At 44.6% G+C, this 27,582-nt stretch overlaps 1 protein-coding gene across 5 annotated transcripts in view; it reads left to right on the top strand.

Moving 5' to 3' along the window:
* The window catches only part of KLHL29 (kelch like family member 29), a 409,152-nt gene that overhangs the window by 349,916 nt on the left and 31,654 nt on the right, over nt 1–27,582 (top strand). For all 5 annotated transcript variants that reach the window (XM_054822071.1, XM_054822074.1, XM_054822072.1 and 2 more), the window contains 4 exons: nt 2,413–2,612; nt 9,043–9,302; nt 22,160–22,358; nt 25,012–25,194. In XM_054822071.1, coding sequence (XP_054678046.1) covers nt 2,413–2,612; nt 9,043–9,302; nt 22,160–22,358; nt 25,012–25,194 — 842 coding nt within the window. The remainder of the gene's footprint in view (nt 1–2,412; nt 2,613–9,042; nt 9,303–22,159; nt 22,359–25,011; nt 25,195–27,582) is intronic.

The raw sequence follows: 27,582 nt of genomic DNA, 5'->3' as shown, positions 1-27,582 counted from the left end.
TCCTGCAGCCATCACCAGCACAGTGCAATTAGTGGCATTAAATAAATAATTGCTGACAGTGAGGCTTCCCGCAGTGCAAAGAGCCTGATTCTGTTGCTTGCCGGGTACCTCCAAATCTCACTTAAATTTTAGGCAATGTCCTTATTAACCAGCCCACATGAATATGAATTTGCTGCCAGGTACAACGTGCTTCTGGAAACAATTCAGCGAGAATTTCATCGGTACCAGGAGGCATTTTGATAGCCCAGGGTGCAGCACCGGATGTGTGCACAACTGGAGGTAAATCAGATATGGGGCATGTTATTGGTATTTGAGTGTGAGAAAGAATTAAAAAAAAAAATTTCATGACATTCTCTTGAGGATCTAGGAAATGGCAAGTCTTCCGTTTTGACACCTGAGGTTTTCTGCCTTGAGTGCAGAATTGAATCCATATGCAAGAGTTCAGAAAGAATATTGTGATGTGGTAAAGCATAAGGATTCAGGGTAGCATACACATCTGTGCATGTAAGGGTACCACAGGTATCGTGATCATTATGTATTCTTACCCATCTGCTTGTAGAATAGGATGTAACCCGCCTGCATTCCCATACAAAGGCAGAGTCCAATATTTAGAACAGAAAATTGGGGTTTAGTTCCTTGCTTTGCCCCTGACTTTCTCTACAGTCATAGGCAAGTGGGTTTGTCTTCTTGTGCCTCAGTTTGCCTTTGTGAATGGGAATAACCGTTGTTCACTACCTTACAAGAAGCATATGAAATTAAGGACTGCTAGCTGCTCCTCCATTGTGATAGTGGACACAATCGAAATACTTTCAGTAGCAAAAGGAAACCTCTTCAGACCTTTGATCCTGCAAAGATTCGTATGAATTAAAGCTGTGCCCTTGACTTGAACAGGGCTGGTCAATGGAAGGGCAGTGACAAAGCATCCGCTGCAAATTTGAAGCATTTCCCCAAATTATTTTAGGGGTGGCTGGAGTGGGGTGTCATGAAGGAAGAAAACGGAACCTCGTATGTTGTTTATTTTTCCTCCATTATGGTAGTAGAGGTCTGACCATCACCTTTCTAGGCAGCTTTGTGAATCCGAGAGGTTGGTAGCGCTCTTGCTCATGCTTAAAGCTGGCATTGCCTGTGAATAGTGATGCTTTGGCCGGTCCATATAAGTCACGCAGCATCGTATGCCGGTTTTGTGTCAATCGTGCAATGGCTTTTGCAAGTACTCTAGCAGAATTGGAGTGAGCAGACGTTGACTGTCCAGTGACTAAGAGAAGTTCATGTTTCTTTGAGAAGGTGCTGGATGGTCCTAACCATTAAAAGAGTTTATTTTCTTACTCCAACAGATTTCCCCTCCCCTCCTTGATGTTACCAAATTTATCATCACTTTTGTCTTTCAGGTGTAACCTGTCTTAAATGTTGCAGACACATCAGCCAACCATGCATTAAGAACTGGGCCCTTACTTTAATTCAGTATCATTTTCTTTTTGTCCAATAATTTCACAAGCACTAATCCACACTTCAAATGCAGGAGATACTTTGATCCCCAAATTGTTCAGCACTTCATGCAGGAAAAACCGTAGGCCACAGTCATGAAACTCCTAGAGGATGGCTGCTGGCTTCCTGTGGCAGAGCTGGTTGTTGTTTTCCCCCCCTCCCTTCTTTGCTCTAACCATTTTGTCCGTCTATCTTGTCTTGTATTCAGTTTTCAAAGCAATTGCCATGAAGGGCTTCCTTTTTTTAGTGCCTAAAAGGGAACAATAGATTTTTAGAATAAGCATATATATGTATTTTTTATATGACTGTCTGTATATGCATATCATATCTATCATATCTGTATTTCAATATAACATACTGAGAAGTTCAAGCTAAACAGAAATTAATATCTATTATTGTTATTTTTTATGAAAAGGTCTCTAAATGTATCCTTAAATGCACATGACATTTAAAATTATTCCAGTGCTGGATTCCTGAAAAAGTAGATGACCTTTTCTCTTGAAATTGGAGAGTGTTTTTTTCTTAACAGTTACATTATGCACAGAAGATGAGATGTTAACCAAGATGTTAAAATGTATTGTTTCCCTTTGAAAGCTAATCCTGTTCCTCATTTTCATTAATGTTGGCTCATTCATTTTTCTTTTTCTTTCTTTCCTTTCCTTTTCTTTTGCAACTGTTTTTGCATGAAAATGCAGAGTAGCAATAAACAGATTTTTTGTAAGACTTGCTTTAAGACTCTTCTCTTTCAGATCCAGTTAAAGTTTTTAAGTTCAGTTATTTTAAAATTCATATTCTTCAGTTCCGTAAACAAAAATAATGGAGAAATTTAATGAGGTGCAAAGTGATTTTCTAGCCCTCACTAATCAATAAATGCCAACAAAATGGGGATGGTGTAATGTCCATAATTTAATTGTCTGCTGTTACCAGGTCACCACGAGACAGTAGCAGAAGCGGAGAGAAGCTGGAACTGGCCATGTCCAACCTCACTGCAGATGTCCTGGAGTTACTCCTGGAGTTTGTTTATACAGGTTCTTTGATCATAGATTCAGCCAATGCAAAAACCCTACTGGAAGCTGCCAGCAAGTTCCAGTTTCATACGTTCTGTAAAGTCTGCGTTTCGTTTCTAGGTAAGAATCACTCCCGTCTAGTGAGGTTTTAAGATCTCATTTTAAGGTTTGTAAGCCTTCCTTCTAACAGCTCTGAAAAGATAATTAGGAAACCCAAGATTAATAAAATAAAAACCCAGTATTTATTTGGGTTGAGATTTGAATTTAAAAAGCGGACATGGTGGCCAGTGGAAAATGATCTTGAGAAGTGTAGCCTGTCGTTTGAGTGGCAACTGCTTTCACATCTTGGATAGATTTTTTTTTGTTGAACCTTCTTTCATACTTGGTATCACGGTGACATTTTGTTTCCCGGCCGTTGATCTCTGCACAGATACTAGGCTGTAACACACGTGTTGCTTATAACTGTGACAGCAAATGTTGGGTTCTACACCAGGCCAGCTTGGTCCAGCACTGGAAGAGTTGGAAGTGAACTCCCACAGAGGAGTCAGGATCTGCAATCTTCTTGCATCCATGAGAAAATCCTTCACATGCCCAACATTCTTGTAAACAAGATCTGGTTGAACTACCCAGGTTGAACGTTCACGGGGTTTGTTCTTTCATACAGAGTTATGGTGTGATGGATATGTGTCATCACAAATGGTGGATAGGAATGAGAGGTGGCAGTGCCCTCCTGTGATAATGGGTGTGCCCTGCATGCACGGGAAGCATTTGCCCCAGCGAGGGTGTACAGAGCAACATCATTACCACCGCCTCTGTCCATCCTCTCATGGCCACAAGAAGCCTGTTCTTCTCCAGAGCACCATGTCATCCTGCTCCTTTCACTTTCTGTATATTTTCCAGCATAGACTATTTCAAAACAGTCCAAGGTTTCCAGCTCACTTAACTAAGCTTTACTGGTCTGAACTGGAACCATTTCTGTCATGGCAGAAGAGAAGCCAGAACTGGAGCTCAACTGAAACACATGTTGGTTCAAATTCCCCCTGTATCACATGCCACTCCTTCACGAACATGGCTTTAATATCAGTTAATAAGACAGTAATAATTAACAAATTATTAACACAAACTTATTAATATAAAAAGTGTGAGCTTTATCTTATATGACTTACTTCCAAATATCTTTTTTGGACATCTGATGTCTACCCAGCTCCCTCAACTCCTAGTTTGGTATGGGAGATATCATTCTGTCTGGACCCCAAATGAACTGCAGGTTCTTCTTGGGCAATTCTCATTTAAAATTGACATCTACAATTGCAGAGTGTAGAAGATGAGAGTTTAGAAAATGTTGCACTCATTAAAAAAAGAAAAATTCAAATTAGTCCAGTTTACTGCTGTGTTAGTTGTTAATGGTAACCTGACCTGCTGGCAGGTTGAGTGGAGTGACTGGGTTGGTACAATGCAGGCATCAGTAAAGAATCTGTGGTATTGTATTCTCCTCTTCTTTCCAACTTTTTATATGTCACTTGTTTAAAAGTCTGTTCTCAAATGGGTGGGTGATGGGGAAATGCCATCTATGCTTTGCCATCCCACTGTGTTGGCCGTGAAGTTGAGTGAGGGCTCTGCCTCTGGTATTGCTTTCTCCCAGCTTTCCTTCACCGCCTTGTACAAGTGATTAGATCTTACGGCCTTTCCAGGGACAGATGTGTTTAAGTTGCACTATCTCTAAAGATTCAGCCACAAAACCAAAATACATTTTATTTCACTAAATCAATGTGAGATTTCTCTTTTCCTGTAGTTAATATTTGAATTCAGTGAACCGTGTTATGGTTAGAGTTGGTTATAAGTTCAGTGATATATGGGTAGTTGCTGGAATTTTGTATTCTCATTTGGAGAATTCATGGAGTGTAATTGCTTATTTTTATTTATAGCTGTGACTGGGTTGCTCTACAGAGATAGGAGAGCATTTGCCATCTAAAAAGTTTAGGGAAAGGCCTTTTGTCTCCTCTGTGGCTGTGTTTTTTCTTTTCATTCCAGCCACCTCTGCTCCCCACAAAGCCAAAATATGCTAAAAAATCGTGTTTTTTCCAGGGTTTCTGGAGGATTCATCACTGTAAACAGTGATTGTCTCCCATCAGTGGCCATGTCTAAATAGCAAGAAAAGTGGAGGGAAGTCCAAAGAGGCCCAAAGAAGTAAAAACCCCAGATTAATAGGTCTGTTCAGCACATCACAGCACCATCTCAGGGGAAATTCAGGTCCTCCTTTTTTAGCCATGAAGCTCCAGCAGGGTCCTAACTGGTTGATGTCCAGGCAGCTCTTGTGTCTCTATCCTGGGCCTCTCAGCAGCATTGGACAGACGCACCCAAATATTCTTGCCCTTTCTAGTGGAAACATGCTGCAAACGTGTCAAGAAAATTGTTTCATTTCAACGGGAGATTTCTTAACCAGCTTCACTAGGCTAATTATAGCCATGTTCTCTCTCTCCCCCACATGCCATCTCCTCTGCTTTTGTCTAGACCATGAGAAATGACAACAGTTTTGTGCCGGCTGATGCAATGATGCTGACAAGTTCGTGCAGGCTCCATATGATAACTGGGCAAATGTTTGCAAACTGGTCAGGACATCATAGGTATTTCCTGTATCCATATGCTGAAGACTTGAGGGGGTTTTTCTTGGGGTTTTTTTTCATATTTGTTTTATGCTATCACCACAGTCATGGCTCAAACAGGATTTCAGGAGATTTATCACTATCACAGTTTGGGTCTGTGATGCAAGGACCCCCATCATAGGAGTGAACGAATTCCAAGCTTGTACTTCAGCTTGCTGCTGATAAAAGAAAAGTATTCTTCCTTAAGTCTAAAGAAGTTGGTGGAACCTGTTAGATTTATGGAGCAGAATAGGAAAGAGCAGGAACTATGAATTTTCTTAGTCTCCTGCACAAAGACAAAGTTTACAAAGAGAATGAGAGGGAGCTATGAGAAAAACTGAACAACAGACCAGTGGTGAGACCTACGTGAATAGGCATATGCACCTGAGGGAAGAAGAGGTCTTTATGGTCCTTATGAATTCGAGAGAAAGTATTACGGGTGATCTTTTGTTCATCCAAGGTGGAGAATTTTGAGCCAACTGGACGACCATGCTGCCCAGCCCTGGAGAAACTGAAGCATCAATCGTACCTGGAGACAGGAGAAATGAGGAGCACTCTCACAGGGGAAGTGAATGATAAATGCATCCAGAAGTCTTCCACCTATCTCCCATCTTCACATGCTTTTGACACTAGGAGGAATACCTGAGAAAGAAGATCCCCATCAGAATATACACAGAGTATGATGAGGAAATGCATGTTTTATGCTAATTTTAGTGATATCCAAGTCATCATCTAGAAGGCATCTCTAAATACAGTACTTAATGCACAGAGGGTGCTTATATCAACCGCTGAGCTTCCATCATACCGTTACCTCAATCTCGCTGAGTAATCCTTCCTACAAACCATCTATTTCTGACTTTATCTCAAGTCATCTCCCTCCCAGGAGTGTGGTCTTAGCAGTCTGCCTGGCTGATTAGCTCATGATGACTCTGCACAGGATCCCATTTAAAATCACATCTAACAGAAGTGGAGAATACCGGCTGCTGATCTGCAATATTTATGATGTACGTAGAAACAAATATGCTATCCAGCACTGTCTCAAACCAGTGAGACCCTACTAGATTACATCTGATATCCTTAAAGTCCACTCATAACTCTGTTATGAACTGTCCTTGAGCGCTGGGAATAGCTTAGTAGTCAGCAGTCATATTCTGAATGGCCTCAAGGTGAAACTCCACAAAAATGTGTTGGTACAAGTCCAGTGTCACTCTGGCAAAACCAGCAATTATTTTAAACATCTCAACGTCCAAAGGAAAACGACTCAGGAGCCGATGGAACAGAACTGGTCCTCAGCTGTCTTTGTCATGTCAGCATCCAGAAGTGCCCCCAGATTGCAGTGACTTGGATGGGCTATATTATATAGCAGAGGTCTTTATCTAAGTGGTCATGCAGGCTCTCCTTATAGTCAGTGAAGAGTAACGGGCATTGGTAGGGCGTGGTTCTGGGCATCCTGAAGTCCTTATCCAAAATATTACCAGATTAATCAAAAATATCACCAGATTGCTTCTTGGAATTGTGTTTATGAGTGTACAGGGATACTAATGTGATTGCTTAATTGCACCATAGACAGCAGGAGTCAAGAGAGAGCAATCTTGCTACCAAATTTTGAGTCAGAGGTGAAAAATTGAGGGTGTTTTTTTTCTGTTCACAGGATAGAGATTTTCCATACCTCCTATAGCTGTTGCCCCAACCTCTGTCTTGCTCACCTGGAATGAATCCCACTAGTTCACATGTCAGCCCTCATCTTAAAAAGACATCACTGTGCCCACCTTGCCGTGGTGCTCATCACATCAAAAGTGATGAAGTGCCAAGAAGTGTGTCACCAGTCTCCTGATGTACCCCAGGCTGCATCTCCCGGGACTCCTCTCTAAATGACCTTATCGTACTTGCTGAATCAGACAGGGATAATGTCATTTGGGTCTGCCACCGAGCAGTATCTCAAGGAAGAGGACGGAGTGAAGCGCAAAGGTGGAACTGCTTGGACACCAGTGTACTGGGCTGCATCAGTCACCCAGCATTGGATAGAGGTAGAAAAACCTGCCTAGACCAAAAGAAACCAGCCGTAACCAGTGCTTTTTCCGCCCCATGCACCAGGCTCAGCTGGGGATGACATGGGGATCTCTCCTGATCAGAGGCAGACCCAGTCCTTGAAGACAAAGACTCATTCTCGCAGGTCTTTTCCATCATGTGCTAGTATACGGCTGCTTAATGAGTCAAATTTGATTATTATCTTTATAATAAACCCTATGAAGATAGGTGGAGCGGTGTCAGATTTGTCTTTCGCTTGAGAGTTTGCCAAGCGATGACGAGAGTTTGGGGCTCTGTTAGGTGATTATTTAACCCCCAGCCATATGTATACATGAAGCTGTGCCAACAGACAGAACCAAGGAACCTGGAAGAGGTTTTTGGTGGGTGGTGGGATTTTATTTTTTTTGGAAAAGAAGAAATTTTGGGAGCTTTGTGCTTCATAGCTATCAGTTTGAAGCCTGTCTCTGAGCAGTCTTTGACTGACAAAATCCACTGACAGCAAACAGTGCCACTGCTCCAGTCTGCTTGAGGAAATGGGTTCCTTGGAGTCAGTACAATCAACTGATGCAAAATGAGATAACCTAGTTTCAAGATTGCTGGATCTGTAAAAGAAAATAAAAAGAGTTGGGGCGGGGTGGGAAACCCAAAACACAGAACTCCTAATCGCATGCCAGGTTAAAAAAAAAAAAAAAGTAGGTCATAATCCCATTTTAATAAAAGCCACATGTAGATAGTATGCAGGTTTTAGGTCTGGTGAAGGCAGAAGGTGAGCGTAGGGAAAAATCCCTGAGCATTTCTAGCACAAGCAATCTGATGGCAGTTTTGTTTGAAGCGATGTGGGGCTATCGCACATTCCTGTCCAGTGCTCTGAAATTGTGCTGTAGGATATGACACTGCCCAAAAGTGATATACTGCTCCTCTGACAGCGTAGAAGCCTGCCACTGGTACCGATGCTTTTGTGATCTATTGCAGTCTGTCTCTCTTATGTTTATATTTTTTTTCTTGGTCCTATATCTTAAAAGAATATATTCTGCCTATTAGTAGTGGCTTGGTTAACAAAAGCTGAGAAGAATCTGAAAGTTCCTCTTATAAGTGTCTGAAATGGGTGGGTTTTTCTTCAGAATAGCTGAAAAGGAAAAAAGTACAGCCAAATGTATGGTGTAGCACAGTTTTAACGCAAAGCTACACACTGTGCCGTTACTTCTGTTTGCCGGGTAGGAGATAATCCTGTCTCCTCTGTGCATTATTTTCTTTGAAACCTACTACACAACATTTAACAGAAGGCGTTAGTATAATCTGTGTTTTGCATAAGGGATGTCATCACATTCAGCGGCAACAAAGTTCCTTTGAAAAAAAAAGGTGGGGGAGGATTTTTTTTTTTTTATTTGAAGTAGCTTAGTAGCTGAACAGGGCAAAAATTATCATAAAGTGACTGCAGCATCCTCAGAAATGTCCTTAGTGCTGTTTGCATTTATTCTTAAGTGTCTGCAGTGGCATTTACATCTTTGCTGTTTCTTAAAGCGACGTTGTAGGTGGTAGAAATAGCAGCAGTCTCTTGGCTGGGTTCCCGTCCCTCGGGAAGCCCCAGATACTATTATGTCAGTAGGTTTCCCCAGTGCCTTGCGAAGGCTTACACAAAAAGCAAACTCAGAAAGTGCATTTCTCTGCCCATCCCCAGCTCAGTTGTTAGACAGATTTCGATTTTGTACTTTAAACCCCAACTCTAATGTAATCCAGGGTGCTGCTTCTAATTAACTCCTTGAAATTAATTAGGGTTGGAGGTTTGTCGGTGGCACTTATTTTTTTCATGATCTTGGTAAGAATGTGAATCTTGCTTTTAATAATTCTCACTTGGTTTTTTTTTTCCCCTCCCCTTTCAGAAAAACAGCTGACTGCTAGCAACTGCTTAGGAATATTAGCCATGGCTGAAGCCATGCAGTGCACTGAACTATACAACATGGCCAAAGCATACGCCCTGCAGATTTTCCCAGAGGTGGCAAACCAAGAAGAGATCCTTAATATCTCAAAAGACGACTTCATTTCCTACATGTCCAATGACAGCCTGAACACCAAAGCGGAGGAGCTGGTGTATGAAACAGTGATAAAGTGGATTAAGAAGGACGCTGCAATCAGAGCTCAGGTAAAAATAATCTCAGCGGCCTCACTCTGCTCTGTGCCCATGAGTGCCTCTTTTAAAATAGAAACCATCCCCATGCAATTTTAAACATGAGGGTGCGTAGGAGATGGGATGGGCAGTTCAGATTAAAAAAAAAAGGCAATGGAGACTATGCACAAAATGTATGTGATTTCAAAATCTGATCCCCATATCTGATCATTTAGAATCAAAATCTCATTTGCAACATGCATGGTACAAAGCTAGAGCCTCGAGTTGTTGGCTGCAGGCTTGATCGGAGATAAATCAGGAAGGATTAGAGTTGTGTGAGATGCTGCTTTAAGAAGGGGATGCGTTTTAGTAACAGTGGGAAATAAAAATCTGTCAGAAAATCTGTATTTCTTTTGATGCCACATACTGAATGAGTGTAACCTCAGTACATATAAAAAAAAAAAATCTGTATCTTTATTGGCTGCTTAGATAACCCCTTGGGTGTTATATATTTATTAGAGTTGGCCTTTCATCAACCATCTGAGCTATGCAGTCTGCTTTTGACTCCAGAAACTGAGCGTATTACTTTGCTCAGCACTGTCTCCAGATAAACGCTAGAAGCAATGACTGTTTGGAGGCTGATGATTGTCCTTGGGACCAGAAGACATCCCTGGTGACATTTAAAAACCTACCACTTGCCTTCAGTGCAGCTCTTGCAAGTCACTGTACGTGCAGAGTGAATTGTGGTGGTCTGAACCCCAAACCTCTCCATCTGGACGTCAGTTCTCCCCACAGCCCCCAGAAGGGGAAGGTTGTTTTCCCCCTTTATGCTCGTTTGGAGGCCAAAGTTGCTGGCCCATGCTGGCAAGGCCAAATTCTGTTGATCCCCGGTCACAGTTTTGGCTAGTTTAAGGAGGACAGTCCAGTTGCTTATGGACCAGACTGGGACTCGGGGAAACACTTGGCCACACATTGTTAGTGCCGTCCTGCATCATGAAAGTGTGTATCTTCTCGATTTAAATGGAAATTCAAGCACCTAAGTGTGCAATGGGATATTAAATACATTATCGGATGTGATCCGAAGCAGCTGTATCTCTGTCTCTCACCTGGAAAATGGGAGAAATAGCAATTCCCAACCTCACTGGGCTGCTGGATGGGGATAAGGGCATTAGGGTGGTGGGGACTCCATGCCAGGCCAAGCCTTGCTGCCCGCGCTGCCTGCACTGCCGCTGCCAGCTCAGCCCCTGGCCCCTGCCGGCAAGCTGCAGCTCCCAGGGGATTTGTCTGAACTGGCCCTGCCCTGTGCGAGCGGGTGACGTGGCTCAGCAGGGCAATCCTCTGCTGGGGACCCGCTCCTCTCTGCGTTTAGTACTGCCCAATATTATCGCTGCCTAAAACATTTACACCATATCATTGATTTACTGAAATGGGCCCCTTTTTGGCTCTCACTGGCCTTGAAAAACCCCCTGGTTTATAGAGTATTTCATTCCTTGCTGCAAGTTTGATGACAGCAGTCAGCTGTGTGCGGCTCTGAGCTCTGGACCTAGCGCAACCTTGGGGATTGTTCCGAGAGGCCGGCGTGCAGGAGCCCTGCAGCGGGAGCCTGTTTGCTCCTGTGTCACTCACAGGCAGTTGGGTTACATTGTCACAATTGCTGCTTTAAATATTTCCTTCTGTGCCCTGCTGCGGTGATGTTAGGAATTTATTTTTTAAAGCGGTGGTTTTTCTTGCCCCGCTCTCACTGCTGCCACCATCGCCATCTCCTCCTCTCTTACTTTCGTGTTGCAGTTGGGTTGGTTTGGGTTTTTTTTTTGATTTCCAAGTTGCCTTTCCCTCTGCCCTGCTTCTGCAGTGCCTTTGTAGTTCATGATGGCAGTTTTATTTGCTTCTCCAAATTTCTCTGTGGTGCTTTGGTTTCATGCATTACTTTACAAGGGCTTTTAATTTTTAATTTGTATTTATCCAGAGATGAGGGTCTTGAATAAATTAAAATTAAAGATACTAAGCAGATAACTTTTTCATGCCCAATCCTACCACTAAACTAGTTTCTTTGGATCATAGCTCTCCCTTTTTTTGTACTCTGTGCACTACTTGATCTATTATAAAGCTCTTAGTTAAATAGGTACTTATTTTCTAAAAGTAGGAACTCATACTTACCATGAAAAGTACCATCTTTACAATAATGACTTCTGCATTTTCAGAGCCCAGGAACAAATAGCTCTGGGGGTGGATAGGAAGGAAGATAGATCTAAATAATCTTATTTCTGATAAAGATGATGAATGAAAATTTGTGCTTGGTGTGCAGCAAGGCCCACCATGCTGGGAAGTGCCCAAGCTCCCATGAGATGCACAGGCTGCTCAGAGCTTTGCAGAACTGGGCAACCATGGTAATAGCGAATGCCGGTTGGAGCTTCTTGCAGGAATTATTCTTGCATGGATATTTTGGCTTTATTCACAGTTTGGTGAGATGGATTCACTCAACTCTTTTTAGACTCTTTGGGGTGGGGAACCAGCACATGGAGGACACCAGTGCAGCAGCAGCTGCTTCTGCACCCAGCCAGTGGGATCCAATGGGAGTGTTGCTGGAGAGGTTTTAGTGATGAATTGCAGCAGCCCGAAGACATTGCTCCTGCTCTACTGCACTCCTCAGGTGACCAGTCTGGTTTTATTTCTCTCTCCCAAAGGCAGTCCTGGCAGTTACATCTTTCAGGGACTGGATTTCCAGGGCCCACACTTTCTTCACATCTCCCCTCTCCCCACCTCCCTTTGCCTGACAGGCCAGGCTCTATCATCACGTTTTTATTTTCAATAGCTCCAACAGCGGGTGATTAAAATGCCTCTTCGACAGCTTCTTCCAAGCACTGAACTGGTGATTCTCCCAAAGGTGGATGTGTGGCACAAACAGGGAAAGGTCTGTGCCCTTCACCTCACCTGCATGTCCACCTTCCCTGGCTGAGCCTGGCAGGAGCTCGCTCAGCAGAGACATCCCTGCAGAGGAGCTTGGAGAAGCAGCCTTCTCCCTAAATCAGCACCCTCTGCCCCCCGGGCAGGTGCAGCCCCCCAAAACTCCCTGTGCTTCAATGGCTTGGTATCACTCTGGAGTGCAAGCTTACACCTGGGGACAGTAAATCTCACCACTTGTGTTCCCCACACCGCAGCTCCTTGTGCCGTGCTCTTACGACAACTTTATCCATCACTGCCTCCCCTTCTCTCCGGATCCCTTTCTGAGAGCCTCGGGGAAGGAGATTTTCAGCTGAGCCTCCCATTGTCCTTGAAGGGTGTTGAGTTTGCCATTTTCCTGCTCTTCTCTGCCTTTCTAAAAGCTCTTCTTCAGGTATCTAATTGTTTCTGCTTTTGTTAATTCTTTCCTCGCCAGGCTGGAGGGCAGTGGCAGGGATTTGTTTGCAAGGCAAGTTGAAAAGCTGTGCTCTGGCAGACTTTTAATTCTGCAGATTGTGCTCATACAAAGTCTTCTGGTGCTTATGAAAGTGCTCTGTGGCATTACAAAAACCACCCCCCAAGCCTTGTTACAAAGAGAGAATAACAGTGCTTTAAAGGTTACTGATCCATCTACATAAGACAAAGAGGCAGTTCAGAGGACGACATATGTGTTAAGCTAGGATTTGGTAAATAGCTGTATCCAGTGCGTTGGAGCAGCGCACTGGCTCATATGGTAACGTTTACAGAGCTATTTGAGTGCTGCTGGCAGTGCAGGTGCATAAAATCAGTCTAACCAAAAGAAGCAGCCCGTGAAGTGAGGTCTGGACTAGGTGGGTAGTTTCCTGTACCAGCGGACACGGAGCGCTGGCTGTAGAAGTCCTCTTGATTGCTTGTCACTGAGTGGAAAGCCTGCAGCCGACTGGCACATCTGGAAAAGCTGAATTTACTGGTTTTTCTATTTATTTCTCTTCCTGACTGACGGACAAGATTGTAGGGTTTATCCTAACAGTTATCCCCTTGATAAGCTTATTGCAACTCTGGCAAACTCATGCAAAAAATATATTGTATAATGGAGGCTTTACTGTCTGGAAACCAGGATGGTCTGAGCTGTCCAAACAAGCAAAGATTTCTGCCAGGCCCCAAGCAGTCTTCACCTGAGCTCGTCCCCCAGCTCTCTGCGTGGCCTTGGGCAGGTTGTTTCACCTTTCTGCCCCCATTTCTTACACTGTAAGCTGGTGGAAGTGATGCCTCCCACGTGGGCTGTTGGGAGGATCCGGTGGATAACGAGCCATTTTTTTTCCGCTGGTACTAGCGACTGCCAGAGCTGTGCAGAGCCGCAGTCATGCCCAGCATCAGCACGGGATGGGGAAGGTGTGAAGTTGCTGGACCTGCAGCAATTTGCTGCCTGCCCAGAGCACGGACGTACCAAAGCTCAGTGGAAACTTTCTCACTGCTCCAAGTCCAAAGTTGTATGTCTTTTCTCGGACATAAAAAAAAAAAAAAATAGTGACATGCTTATTAATAACAGAAAGCCTGGGAAAACAAGACAACAAGATGTCCAGTTGCATGAAGCTTTCCTCTCACCCTGAGGAGGAACAAGAAGTGAGGAGAGGACAAACATTTCAACACGTTGCCCAGAGTAGTGCTGGAAGAGAGGCAGGTACTGCAGTGATGAGGGACAGACGAGCGGCTCGGCTGAACGGCAGTTACATTTTGTTGCACTCTGCAAGGATATAGTCGTGTGGCCCTTTTTTAAACCCTCTTTAAAATCACAGTGTCCAGCAGCAAAATGAAATGTCTCCACTATAAAGGCACTAACAAGCCTTCTATGAACTTGTGTCCTCAGAGGCAGATCTGTCTAAACAGCATCTTCATGGTGCTTGGGAACCAGAGATGCGTAGACAAATTGGAGGTAATTTAGAGGAGAGCAACACAAATGATTAAAAGACTGAAGGAACTGATGTGAGAAAAAAAAGATTAAAAGATGTCAATATGCATGACTTGGCCTAATGACAGCTAAAGAGGGATAAACATCTACAAGTGTTTGAAGCCCCAAGGAAAGGAGTTTCCTGGAAGGATGCAGAGGGTGTAACAACAGTAAGGACCACTGGAATGAATTTGAGACCAGGCAAATTAGTCTAAGCAAACACAAAGCCCACCTGAAAGCCCTGTATCTGTCGATGAGGGTAAGGAAAGGTGATGGAGAGAAAGAGAAGAGGATTTATGTCAAAATTGTTACAAATGCTAATGAGCTGTATTTTGGCAGCGACAGCGAATGGCAGTTTGGAGGCAAGATGCTACAGAGGAGAAGGGTTAGTAACCATGAGAGAGTGGATGGAAGATCCCTGATCTGCAGTTAGGCTGTTGAGATGGTAGCATAACTTCTCAGGCACATTTTAAAGAGTCTCCAAAGTTACACAGAAGAGCGTTTTGCTCCAAGAAAATGGGGAATGTGACAGGGAACAAGCACAATACCAACACTGCTCTGTGGCAACAGGGAGGCAATCATATGTTCAAATGCTGATACCCAATACCAGCAAGTAGAACTTAAGTAAGTTCATCATAATAGGAAATTAATTGATCAATCAATGTACTTAAGGGCATTAAGCTTCAGGAAAGCAGTGCTGGAATAGGTATGAAAAGGAAGCCTACAAGGGGGCCTAAGTGAATTAGGCACTAACACTCTATTACGGTTCAATTAGGCTTCTTTGAAAAGCCCAGACTACCCTGATGCTTTGAAATCCATTTGTGGGAAGAGCAGAGAAATTCAAAAAGATGCCATAATGAAAGTGCAAGAAGCTCCAATTTCTCTGAAAGTGAAAAACGCGAGGGATGAGCGGTAACCCCTGTGATTTCCCAGGGACAGGCTGCTCAAAGAGCTCAGATTTAAATGAGGCTTTTGCAGACACACTCAGAGCCTGTACAGGCTTAGAGAGAAAGAAGAAAAGGCAACAGCAGGAACAGAATCAGTGCAGGAACATGCCCTTAGCTATATATTGGAGGAAGAAACTGCATTAAATAAAAAAAAGAGAGGATGGAGGTGACATCAACAGTTCCTTAAATCCCCCCTATGCTAAACTTTTATGTTTTTTTAAAGGGATACCTGTGACCATAAATCTACTGAATTATTTCTCTAAAGTTTAAATTGGTTTGATGAGCTCTCTCGTCTCCCAGTCTTCTCAGTCTCTTCATTTGTGGCTTTTCCAACACATTTTCCTGTTTTTTACAAAATATTTCTCTGCTGTTGCTGAAGCAATAGCCTTACAAAGACACACGTCAGCAGCTCCTCACACGTGCTCACTTGTGCTGCACACGGCCCCGGCACTCAGGATGGACCTCCAGAAACAAAATTATTTTACACCATAGACAAGAAGCATTTTGGAGAATTATTGTGCATGGATTCGTGCATCGGTGTGTTGTAGGGGTGGATGTATCAGGACTTTACTTGGTTTTATGAAACCTCTTATAAGCTTCAGCCATTTTGTTATTGGCAGCATGCTTTTGCGGTTCATCTGTGTGCATACGGGCGTTTGAATAGGTGGCTGCCCATAAACAAAAGAAACACCACTCACCTCTCTAGTAACCTTTGGGGGAATTTAGGAGGCTTTTTTGTTAGAGTTTAGTCAGCGAGATGGAGACTGCCTGGTAAATGTGGAGATTTCTTAAGCCTCGGTGTCAGGTGAATTCCAAGTGTGATGGAACAATGATTTATCTTCCTGCATATTTAAAAAATTCTCATCATATTACTGCTAGAAATACCTACCCGTGTGCTGCTTTGCAAACAGTTCGGAAAAGAGGACAGCAGTTCACTTTATGCGGCGCTGATGACATTACAGTGTTTAGTCAGCTGTGCTGCCATAAAGATGTCACGTTGAAACCTTATTTCAGGAAGACAGAGGGGCTGCTCTTTCCTTCTTGCTAGGCATGAGATTTATGCACGTGGCATCCCGCCACTGAGCCACCGGCTGAACCCAGCGCCTGCGAACCAGATTTTCTGCCACATGCTTATCTCATGATATTATGAGGCTGTCGACTGACACGCTACCAAGCTTTTTGGTTTCCTCTGAAGGCAGCATTGCAATTCCAAGAAGTCAATACAGGTGATTAATAAATATACCAAGCGCACCAGAGAGCTTAGGTTGGGCTTGGATGTGAATGTGCAGCAGGAATGTGCAGCAGGTTACTGGAAACACAAAATGTCTTTTTAATTCCCAGGGGTTAGATGTATCAAAGCAAGTACCCTCATTACCAAGTAGCACGGCAGCACCATGAAAATCTAGCCAAAAAAGGCATCTTTCTGAGAATGGCAAAGCAGTGCACCAACAGCTTTGGCTTCCCCAAACCAGCCAGTTCCCTGCCGGGCTTGCACTTGGGGACTTGGAGGCGGCAATATTTTGAATATCAGGGTAGGTGACCTGGTGGGGAAGCCTGGGCTGGGCTGGAGATGGTTGTGGGGAGGGACCACTCGCATCACCACTCCAGTGCGCCTTCGTGCTTGGCCACCGTGCCACGTCCCCAGCCATCGTTGTCGACAGAGCCAGCTGGGCGGTTCATTACCTGGCAACAGGGTAGACACCAAAGGCTAGCATCTGCTGTTTTGGGGGATTCAGTGTGTTTTATTAATTAGAGTGCCCTCTTCTCATCTGAAGGATGTTTATGCAGTGGAGAACTGATGCTGCTTCAGATCTGTCCCCGATGGCTTCCTCCATCTGAGTTGGTCCTTGCTGCAGCTCTCAGATCGGGCTGGTGCAAGGCATGGGACGAGTCTGAACCCAGGGTTTATGTGAAACGACAAATCTCCTTCGTCGCTCACAGATGAATGGAATATATCCCTACTTCATAATGTTTTTAAAAATTCTCTTGGAATTACACATAAAGAGCTGAAACAGCAGTTTGTTGGAGCAAGCCCCTGTCGTAATGTGGGTAATCTGACTTCTGTGTTTGTATTTCTAGCTGAAGCCTGTTTCTTTAGGCAGATAGCACAAAGGGTCCTTTGTAGGAAGAACAGTAAACTAGAGAGACAGATGAGTTATAAGGCATAAGGGAAACATTATTTTAACCTCTCTGGGCATTACTTCAAAAATGTTAAAAATCTTGAGAGCTTTCCAGTGTAGCGTTTAAGGAGCAAGAAATTTGACTCTGTCACAGTAAACATATTTCCTTTTAAAACTAACTGCATACTGTTGTAGCCCAAGTCTATGCAGGAGCACATGGAGAGTCCTTTTGGAGAATACCTGTGAGGGTTTTACTGTGTTAGAGATTTGAGAATAAAAAGATTATTTTTAATGTGATATTGAAGAGGGTTTTGTAACTGGGACTTAGAAGATACCAGAACAAAGCCCACTTGCAAGCAAGCATTCATAATACCAATATTAGTAGGAGAAGAAATGTCACCCAAAGTTTAGCAAACTAAATGTCCTCACTTAAACTACCAGCCAAGAACAAAAAAACCCCACATTCAACTGTTTTGTAATCTAGTTTGCTCGAGCTCTGACCTGCCTACCGAGATGAGAGTAATTTATGTATGAACAGGTTATTAGGGAAAGGCTTGAGAGGGTCAACTTCAAGGTATAGCGGATCGTGTTGGTCATATATTCCTCTGAGTCAAGGCTGACCCAATGAAAACATTTAGGCTTCCTCATAGCGTGATCACAAACTTCCGAGCACAGCGCCCAGAGCAAATGGACGCAAGAATTAATCACCCTCTAGTTCGGGTTGACAACTGGTTGTAGACATCGTGATGTGGCGTGAGCTGAGGCTCACACTCCCTTTCCCAGGAGCTGATGGCTCGCAGTTTTAGGCCAGGAGGGGACATTGATATTCTCTGCTTCCCCTGGTGCGTGATGCAGCCACTCAGCTCAGATTGCTCTGGGGACGGTGTTAAGTGTGTTGACTAAATCTCTATTAATTTTAATGTAAGTTTACACATGTCTAGCTGACAAGTAAATACTTGCTTGCACGTACCTATTTAGGTGTCTGAATCTAGAGCTGAATCTCTCCCCCGAAATGTTTAGGCAATTAGGAAAAGATAAGATCACCTAAGATTTTTCTTTCCCTGTTTTTTATGAAACATGCTTGTGATGGCAGGCTGGTTGAAGACCCTACTTTCTGTTCAGCCATCGAAATCGGTATCGATGAAATAGGTCCCTTGAAGTAAGCCATCTCTCAAAAGTCGCTACTCTACCATGTCCCCAGTGACTGTCCAAAAAGCCTTTGGCAGGTGGTAGCGGTGCTATGGCTCCTGCAGGATCAGCCCGGCCGTGCACAGCACCACAGGAGTATCTGGCAGCATCATTGCTCAGCAAGGAGTCTATGGACTAGATCCTCTGCTGGTGCAAAACCCAACCAGCTCCCTTCATCCAACGGGAGCTACGCTGAGGTTCACGTCGCCTGAGAAACCAGTTCTGATGGTCTTCAAAAACCTCCCTAGCATTTTAAGCAATAAATTTGTTAGATTTTTGCATAATGGTGTCCATCTTCAAGGAGGTGAGGCATGGTGTCCCATGTCTATGAGTTGATAACTCCCAATTTTAGACCAAAAGGAGCATTAATATTCTCTGCTTCACCCTGGCATGCAATGCAGGTTGTAGAGTAGTCATAAGTGATTCCCAGCAAAGACCTGAGAAATATTTCTACTTGTCCAGCCAGTGCCCGCAGCCGAGTAGTGAGAAGAAAATGCCCCCAGAGTTACAGGCGTAAACTGCAACTCCAGGGACCAGAGGTTGTTGTCTGCTGAATTTGGCAACATGCCCTGCACAGGTATTCTGCTGTTTTAATAAAACCCAGTAACGTCAGTAGGTGCAGTAGATATTTCATAGCTGTATAAGGAACAACGGAAAGACAAGAGAGAATGGAGAGCAAATGACAGATGGTAAGGAGGTTGAAATGCTTTATGGTGCTTATTCCAGTCTTAAATGAAAAGGATAATAGTAACAGGATATTTAGTACAATCATAGCTAACGGAGCTAGGAAGCCTTCATAAGGGAGAATCCCAAAGAAAAAGGCTGCTGATTGCCTAAATCACTTGAATATTCTTAAATCAGCGAGGCTAAATGAAATTCACCCTTGACTATAGTGCTTAAAAGAGCTGGTGCGAAAAGCCGTTGGTTTATAAAAGCCTCTCCTGTCTTCTAGAGACACTGCGATGGTACGTACTCTTCAAATCCCTTGGTGAAAAACACTGCGATTGTATGTACCCTTAATGCCATCAGCGACGAGCCCGAGTTGCGACTGCGCGCGGTCGTGCGCACACACACACACACACACACACAGAGAGCCAGCTTTTTCTGGTTGTTTGAGCGAAAGGTAGAATAAGAGTGAAAAGTGACATCGGTTTTGATATGTGACATTAACTTTCAAGCTGATGAAAGGGAGCAACATGTTCTAATTATTATTCCCCTTCAAAATAAGCCACAAGTTCAGACAAAAGAGGAGAGAAAGGGGGGAAGAAAATCCAGGAGAGAAACAGAATCACATTTTCTCACTTATCTAATTAAAGCAAGGTGGGCGAGCGAGAAGGAGAGCTCGCCGTGCTCAGGCAGCGGCACTGCCCCGTTTATTCTGGGAAAGGTGGAAAATGGAGGCGGTCGCTCTGCCGGGCCCGTGGGAATTGTCTGTCCCTGCCGGAGGAGAGCTCTCTTCCCAGTGCTAATTCACACTTGGCTTCGGGACATCGTGGCGACTCTCGAACCCTGCGTCCTAATTTAGTGGCACAACTGTTTGCGCCCGTGTTTTGCATTGCTTCGTGTTGCAGCTGCTTCCAGTGCAGGGAGCATCAGGGACAGTGCTGGTGTGTCCCACCACTCCGAGGGAAGGTCCTGGCTCCGCTCTACACTCCATATATTTTACAACTTTATTTAAACTGCCCTTTAGCGACTCGTACTGCTTCTTGAGCAGCCTGTAGTGGGGATTAACCTCCCCGCCGGGGGTTGTATGGCTCATCCTCGATATACCCGCTATCCACATTATTCCCGTGTCCCGATGCCACGTTTCGTCTTGGCTCCCGTGTAAGGTTAAACGCCCCCAACCTTCTTAAAAAAAGCACTTCCTGAAATCAGAGCTTTGCCACCCACTGCCATATGTCCACTGCTCCCTCTCCTACAAGGTACCGTTTAATGACATTAAGATATCTGCAGCCAAGTGCCTGACAGTTGTGACTCTGGGGAAGGGGAGCAGCCGTTTTACCCCCTAGAAAGCGCCTTAGAAATGGATTTCAGCAAGGGAAAAGAGAGGAGTGTCCTCTTTTCTGGTGTGGAGGCTGATGAAGTGATCTCAAGCCCTACTCAGCCCCGTGCTGTGCCAGAGGTGATAGCGAGGAGCCACGGACTCGCCGCTCACGTGGGATTTTTTCCAGAAGTTGAGCTCTGTCATTTTTCTGTGTCTTTTGCATCACTTTTTTATCTCCAAACAACTGCAGGGTGGCCAGACCTAAACTCTTTGGGCTGTACCTAAAATTGCTGGCCCTGGTGTCAAGGAGGGCTGGTGAGCAGGGGGTGGGAGTCAGCCTGAGACCCTGGCCGTCTCCCTGCTGCCGTGCGGGGTTCAGCTCCCCGCGGGAAGTCACATCCTCGCTTTGACTGAGCTTGCACCAGGCTGACGTGGCTCTCCAGCAGGAGAGTAGTGTGAAACGCTGTTAGGAGGAGAAATCCTCTGTTCTCCTCCTAAATGAAGCCTGCTTCTTCACTTTGGGTGCGGAAAGGGGAGGCCCTGGAAGCAGTCCCGGCTGTCAGTGCATCCTCACCTGCCTGGCCAGCCCATTAGCTGGCTCAGGCCACATCCCTGCCCTCCCATCTCGCTGTACCCTGCCCCATTCCCATCCCTGCTCCTGCTGTGACTTGGCTCTCAGGGACAGGCATGCTGAGAAAGCGAGAGCCAAGTAGCTTCTGGAAGACCGGAGGCATCTGCAGGCCAACAGATGCTGCTGGCGCCCAGCGTTTCTCAGGACCGGTCGTACGGACCTCAGAAATATTTATTTGCATCCTGGCCTCAGTCCCAGTTGGGATCTTAGGATGCTGCTGCTCTATGAATATTTATTACAACAGATGATTATCTTTTCTTGCTGCACACCCTTGGTTTGCATCCTGTTTGTGTGCATTGCTTCTCGAGAACCACGTTTTCCTATTACTCTGCTTTTCACTGTACTCTTGTGCTGTGTTGTGATATAACCAATTATATATAAAAAGAATAATCTGGGGATGGACTCTCGGTTTTTCGATGGCAGTTTTCTCTCTTGGGGTTTTGTTCTCCTTTAAGCCGCGTTCAGTGACAGACAGCTTCATTTGCTCGGATGTCCTTTGCCCTCCGAGGTTTAATGTATTTATTTAGAAGATGAAACTTAACTGTCAGTATTTGTGTAGCACCCTCTGGAGTCTGACTTCCCCAAAATCTAGAAGCACATGATTTGTTTCACCAATAAATAAACCCTATTAATTAAAAGATTTTTTAGCAAATTGGCTGATATTATTCAGTGTCTGCCATAGCAGTTGTTGAAATCCACCCTATTTACTGGCTTTTGTTTCACATTTATAGTGCCAGAAAAGACTTGTTTTGGAGTTGTTTTACAGTGCAGCGACCATGCTTGCATTTCAAGGTTAATGCAGAAAATTCAAAAGCTGACTCCATGTCTCCAGTGCCCAAGGTGTTATATTCAGCCTGAGTTCAGAATGAGCTTTTATTTCAAAGATCCCTCCATACAGTGCTATATATCAAGAATTGTCACCTTTTGAAGATTATTTTCAGTTCCCTGGGACCAAAACCAGCCTGGGTCGGAGAGCACTGAGGGCTGCGTTGTCTCTGTCCCACCCGATGGCTAAGCAGGGCTTGTATGCAGCATCCATGACAAGCGCCGTACCAGGTTGGGTGACAGGGGACGGTTTGCAGGGAAGGAGGCAGAGATGCCGAGCGTCTGAACTCCGCACGAAGGATGCAGTGTGTTATTATTTCCCCCCCCGTAGTACGCCGCGGAGTTGCTGGCAGTCGTGCGCCTCCCCTTCATCCATCCCAGCTATCTGCTAAACGTTGTTGACAACGAGGAGTTGATAAAGTCTTCGGAGGCTTGCCGGGATCTAGTGAATGAAGCCAAACGTTATCACATGCTGCCGCACGCCCGACAAGAGATGCAGACGCCGAGGACCCGGCCCAGGCTCTCTGCAGGTAAAACAAAACTTTGTTCAGTGACACCAGCTCTCTGGTCCGGCAGTTCCCAGCGTGGCCAGGACATGCCCAGTGATGGGGCATGGACCTAGGCTCCTTCCCTTGGCTCCTTCTCGGAGCCTGGTGGTATTTCAAGCTCAATTTTCCATTTCTGCTTTGCTCGAGTGTTTAGGAGCTTCTCACAATGGGTGTTTAGATGTACGCTCCTGAAATTAGATTTTAAGGAGCCTAATTTTTAGGAATTACTAGCTTTGGCAGAGACTGTGACAGGCACCCATTGTCCTGAAAGTGAGCCCCTTGCCCTCCGAGCCTTGGTTTCTCTAGCTGTAAAAATAGGTGAATAATTTGCTGCTTTGCCATTCAGCCTCTTGTGGGGAGGATAGGACTAATATTCATAAAACAGTTTCACATTCACAGCCCTATGTAAATATGTTATTTTCATACCGTGAGTCTTACAGTACCAGTGAAGGCTGTTGGCTGCCTCCTAAACAAACTGATCACACATGATATATTCCCTTTTAAAAACCCAGTAGCTATGGAGAACCGTACCGCTTCAAGAAGTTTCTCACCTGAGGAATGCATGCATTTTTCTTTTTGGAAAAATACATGAAAAAACCCCAAGTGCCCAACTCACCAGCAGAGCCCATATCATGGTAGCGTGAGAAATATCCTAAATATTTGCTGAACAGAGAGTGGTACAAGTATCATGTAGGAACACCGCATCCAAGAAGGAGTCAGATGAAACAGGTGAATTGTTTTAACGTGCTCCCTGTACTTCTGCCTCCCGTAAGTACGATCACAAAGGCAGGCAAAACTTTCTGTCACTGCCACTAATGCTAATGTGGCATGGAGCTGGCATATCAAACCACGGCATTTGCAGCTTCTGGAGACTGCCTCATCAAGGCACCTTTCAGAAGGATGAAGTGTAGAGGACTTTCAATAACAATCTACCCTAAAAAGTCTTTCATTGAAGACAACTAATGGTGTGATGTTTGAAGGGATTTTTGAAAAGTGCTTATTTTATGTATATAAAATTGTAGGTGTAATATGAACCATTTCCAGAAGCTTGTTGATGAGGGAAAAGTGATTCTCTCGGGGTAAGAGAGGGTGATTATAGTTTTTTAGGTCAGAGTCTAATTATATAGAATCATGTTATTTTGCATATCAACGGCATTCATGTAGGCACAAAGGATCTCTAAACACCCTTTGTGGACTCGCTGCAGCATGTCACATGCCCTCTCGAGGTCATTGATTATAATCAAGTTATGTCTTACACAGGTGATTAGATTTTCTGGTATGGCGCAAAAATAATGATCTCTGAGAAATATTTATTTAAAACTGTACAGCACTTTAGCTTAATAACTTTTAAGAGAGTAACCTTGCTTGAATGACACAAATATATTTTTTGGAAAACGCTAATGAAGAATGACGATAATCCATTACTCTGAAGACACATTTCTCTCCGCTGCAGCTCCTAATCGCTCTTGCTGGCAATCTCACTTCTGTGCTTCTGACCCCCCGCCTGTGCACACTTATCTCTAGGCTGGGCACCGTAACACATCACAGCAACAGGTTCGGCCGTGAGCACGGCTCCCGAAATGGCGATTCCTTCCAGCTCGTGGCCTTATGGTCCTGCTTCTGAGCCTACCTCTCCCGGCAACAAGTTGCACTTGGGCTTACAATTGCTGTGGAAAGATTTTTAACACTTCTGCTAAATGCTAAATCCAAACCATCCCCAGCGCTTGACTCTTGGAGCCAGAAAATGGCCCAGAGTTAAACTGCAACTCATCACTGCAGGATAATGAGTCTGGAGTAACGCGCAGATCAGATTTGACTCAGCTCTGGCTGTAAAGTGAAAATAAAAACTCTGAAATGCGGATTGCAAAAGTTTTGTCCATTTTCACGAACAGACAATTTGGCTTGCTGCACAGCCTGTGTGTTTTGGGCTTGGGGGAGCTGTTCAAGCACAGATAAATCTCAGTTAATAACTATATTAGGGCAGGGACTATCTCTGTCATGTTTCCTAGCACCTAGTACACAAAGACCTTGATCCATGGCTTGAGCACATGTTATCTACATCTGGAAAACCTGCTTTCTGTGGGAAAAGCACAAAAAAATACCACGAGAAAATGGTCTGTTAATAGAGCATATGGAGGATGAAGAACCATATCTGCAGCCTAATTGTCGTCCAGATAGTAGCTTTTAGTGCGAGAACACCTTCTTCAGGTTAAACTCCAAACATACTTTCCCTGGATAATGGCCAAGCTCCAAAGCTATCACAATCCGTGACAAAATTCCCATTTTTTTTAGTGAAACAGGAATTTGGTACATGCAGGTTTCACCCAAAGACTGTTGAAGTCAACGGGCATCTTTACATGGAAAGACCTTTTTATTTCTTTCCCCCTCAAATTTTTCCCAGATGGCATGCGCCCTCCCAAGTTCTCTCAAGCACATTCATAGTGTCGTTCCTCACCCACCACTCCCCCCGCCACGCACACTCCCTTTTTTCTCACCCTTCCTGGTTTGATTGCAGTCTAAAACAGATTTATATATGGTACATTAAAATTACTCTGCTGAGTGTTTTTTGATAGGCTCCTGCCTGGTTGAGAGATGTCACTTTTTTATAATATTGTTTTTCTTACTTGAATCCTAGGTGTAGCTGAAGTAATAGTCTTAGTTGGGGGTCGTCAGATGATTGGCATGAATCAACGTGCTTTAACAGCAGTCACTTGCTTAAATCCCCAAAACAACAAGTGGTACCCGTTGGCCAGCCTGCCCTTCTACGATCGAGAGTTTTTCAGTGTGGTCAGCGCTGGGGACAACATCTATCTCTCAGGTAAGCAGCAGATTTCATACAATCACAGGAAGGTTTGAGTCAGAAGGGACCTTTAAAGATCACCTAGTCCAACACCCCTGCCCTGGGCAGAGACATCTTCCACTAGATCAGGTTGCCCATCCAACCTGACCTTGAACATTTCCAGGGATGGGGTGTCCACAACTTCTCTGGGCAACCAATGTCTCATCACCTTCATCAAAAAATTTCTCCCTTATCTCCAATCTAAATCTACTCTCTTTCAGTTTAAAACTGTTTCCTCTGGTCCTTTCACTACAGGCCCTGGTAAAAAGCTTCTCCCCATCTTCCTTATAAGCCCCCTTTATATATTGAAAGGTTGCAGTAAGGTCTTCCTGGGGCCTTCTCTTCTCCAGGCTGAACAATCACAACTCTCTCAGCCTGTCTTCATAGGAGAGGTATTCCAACGCTCTGACTGTATTTGTGGCCTCTTCTGGACTTGCTCCACCAGCTCCATGTCTGTCTTGTACAGGGGACCCGGGAGCTGGATGCAGTACTCCAGGTGGGATCTCACAAGAGCAGAGTAGAGGGCGAGAATCCCCTCCCTCGACCTGCTGGCCACACTTTTTTTGATGCAGCCCAGGACACTGTTGGCTTTCTGGACTGCGAGTGCGCATTGCTGGCTCATGTCAAGTTTTTCATCCACCAGTATCCCCCAGTCCTTCTCCACAGGGCTGCTCTCAATCCATTCATCCCCCAGATTTACTAGGCTGGGAGAAAAGTTGCCACCTTACAAAGTAGGCAGCCCAAACAAAGGAGTGCATGCAGGATTTTTACCCAGCTGCTCCTGGGGAAAAAAAAAGACAAGTGGGAGGGAGGTTGGGAGAGAAGGATTTCCCTGCTTTTGTCATTCTTCATTTCTCTGCAGCATTAACATTCTCTCATAGCAGTCAACAGCAATATTTTGCAGTTGCAACGTGAAGAAAACAGGTCTGACAACCATCAAGCATGCAAAGAGGTTTCACTGCCACAGAAACACAATTTAAAATACTGGCTGTAGTTGAGTCTAAATGGTGGGTTATGGAATTTGAGACAGACAGGCTGAACTGCTGAATATGTGACCTACACTTACACTATTTGCTTACAGGAGCATTCACAGTTTGTACTTGTTGTTGAGACCTCTCTTTTTGACAGTAGTCACTCGCCCTGTAATCTTCTTAGTTTCGATGAAACTGAGACCACACTCCTTAAAAGGCTTTAACTCCCAAAGTAGCTGTCTGCACTGCGCCCGTCGCATCACGGTGTCTGGTTTTTTGCACTCTGGTGGTACCTCTGCTTGGCTGGAGGGGGAAAAGCAATTCCCACCAGGCGCTGCAAGGATGCTCTGATGGCAGCTGAGTGGAGGTTTGATGATGTAAAGAGGAGCCTGGGCAGGGAGGTGCGGATGTGTGTGATCCAAGGATGTAGTTGGGAGTGCGGATGCACCAGGCACTACCAGTAAGGGATTACAGCTGTTGCCTTTCCCTTGCTGAGTTCCCTCACTGCGTTTTCTGCAGTAAATTGCTGCCTGTGCTGTTAAATTCCATTAATACTGCATAGAGGCCCTAAGGATTGATTGGAATTTATTTCTTGATGGTTTTTTGCCCGTGCTTGTTTTGCTGCTGGAGCGAAAGCGTTCTGCGGAGACTCATGTGAGATGTTGAGTTTTAGTTATTCTTAGCTGAGCTACTTTCCAGTATGTAGAGCCATTTTAGGCTGTGCGATACCTGCCAACAAAAGGTGTCAAATCCTAAATTCAAAGCTTATGTCAGCTCTTTCCCTTGAATCGGGATGAGTCACCTGATTGTATTCAGTGGCTACAGTAGGAGAGCTGAAAGTCCTTCATGGCTGGAAACCTAGCTGAGTGTCGGCGGGTATTTTGCTTTGCTCAAACTTAGAAGGCACAGGAAAGAGGGAAGGGGGACCGACAGAAGTGGGAATGAGTCCGTGCAAGCTCCAAGCACAGGACTCTGCGTAGCATGGGTTTGGAGAGCACAGTACCAAGGAGGAAGCCTGGTTTTCTCATTAAACCACAGAACTGAGCCTAGTTTCTTTTCTTGGCTCGACCACTGACTCCTGGTGTGGTCTCAAATAAATCATTTCACCTCTTTATGCTTCAAAATGGGGATAGTAAGACACCCACTCAGTGGCTACCTTGGAAGCTTCAGTCAGAAGTTAAAAAGTTACCAATATAAATATTTCACTGGAGCATCTTGAACTGTTTTACAGGAGTGGTACAGCTGGTTCTTTCCTTTATCAGCAAATGAAAATAAGTAAGAAATTTGTCCCTGAAAACTAGGTATTAAGCCTACAGTGCAAGCACTGACTTTATTCTGCCCATGTGTGTTGCTTCAATCCATCACTGTATGAAGCATTTTAGATTTTAGACTGGCC

The sequence above is a fragment of the Grus americana genome, chromosome 3 (assembly GCF_028858705.1).
Source record: "Grus americana isolate bGruAme1 chromosome 3, bGruAme1.mat, whole genome shotgun sequence".
Lineage (NCBI taxonomy): Eukaryota > Metazoa > Chordata > Aves > Gruiformes > Gruidae > Grus > Grus americana.
The sequence above is the reverse complement of the archived record's forward strand: the minus strand, read 5'-3'. Positions and strand labels throughout refer to the sequence as shown.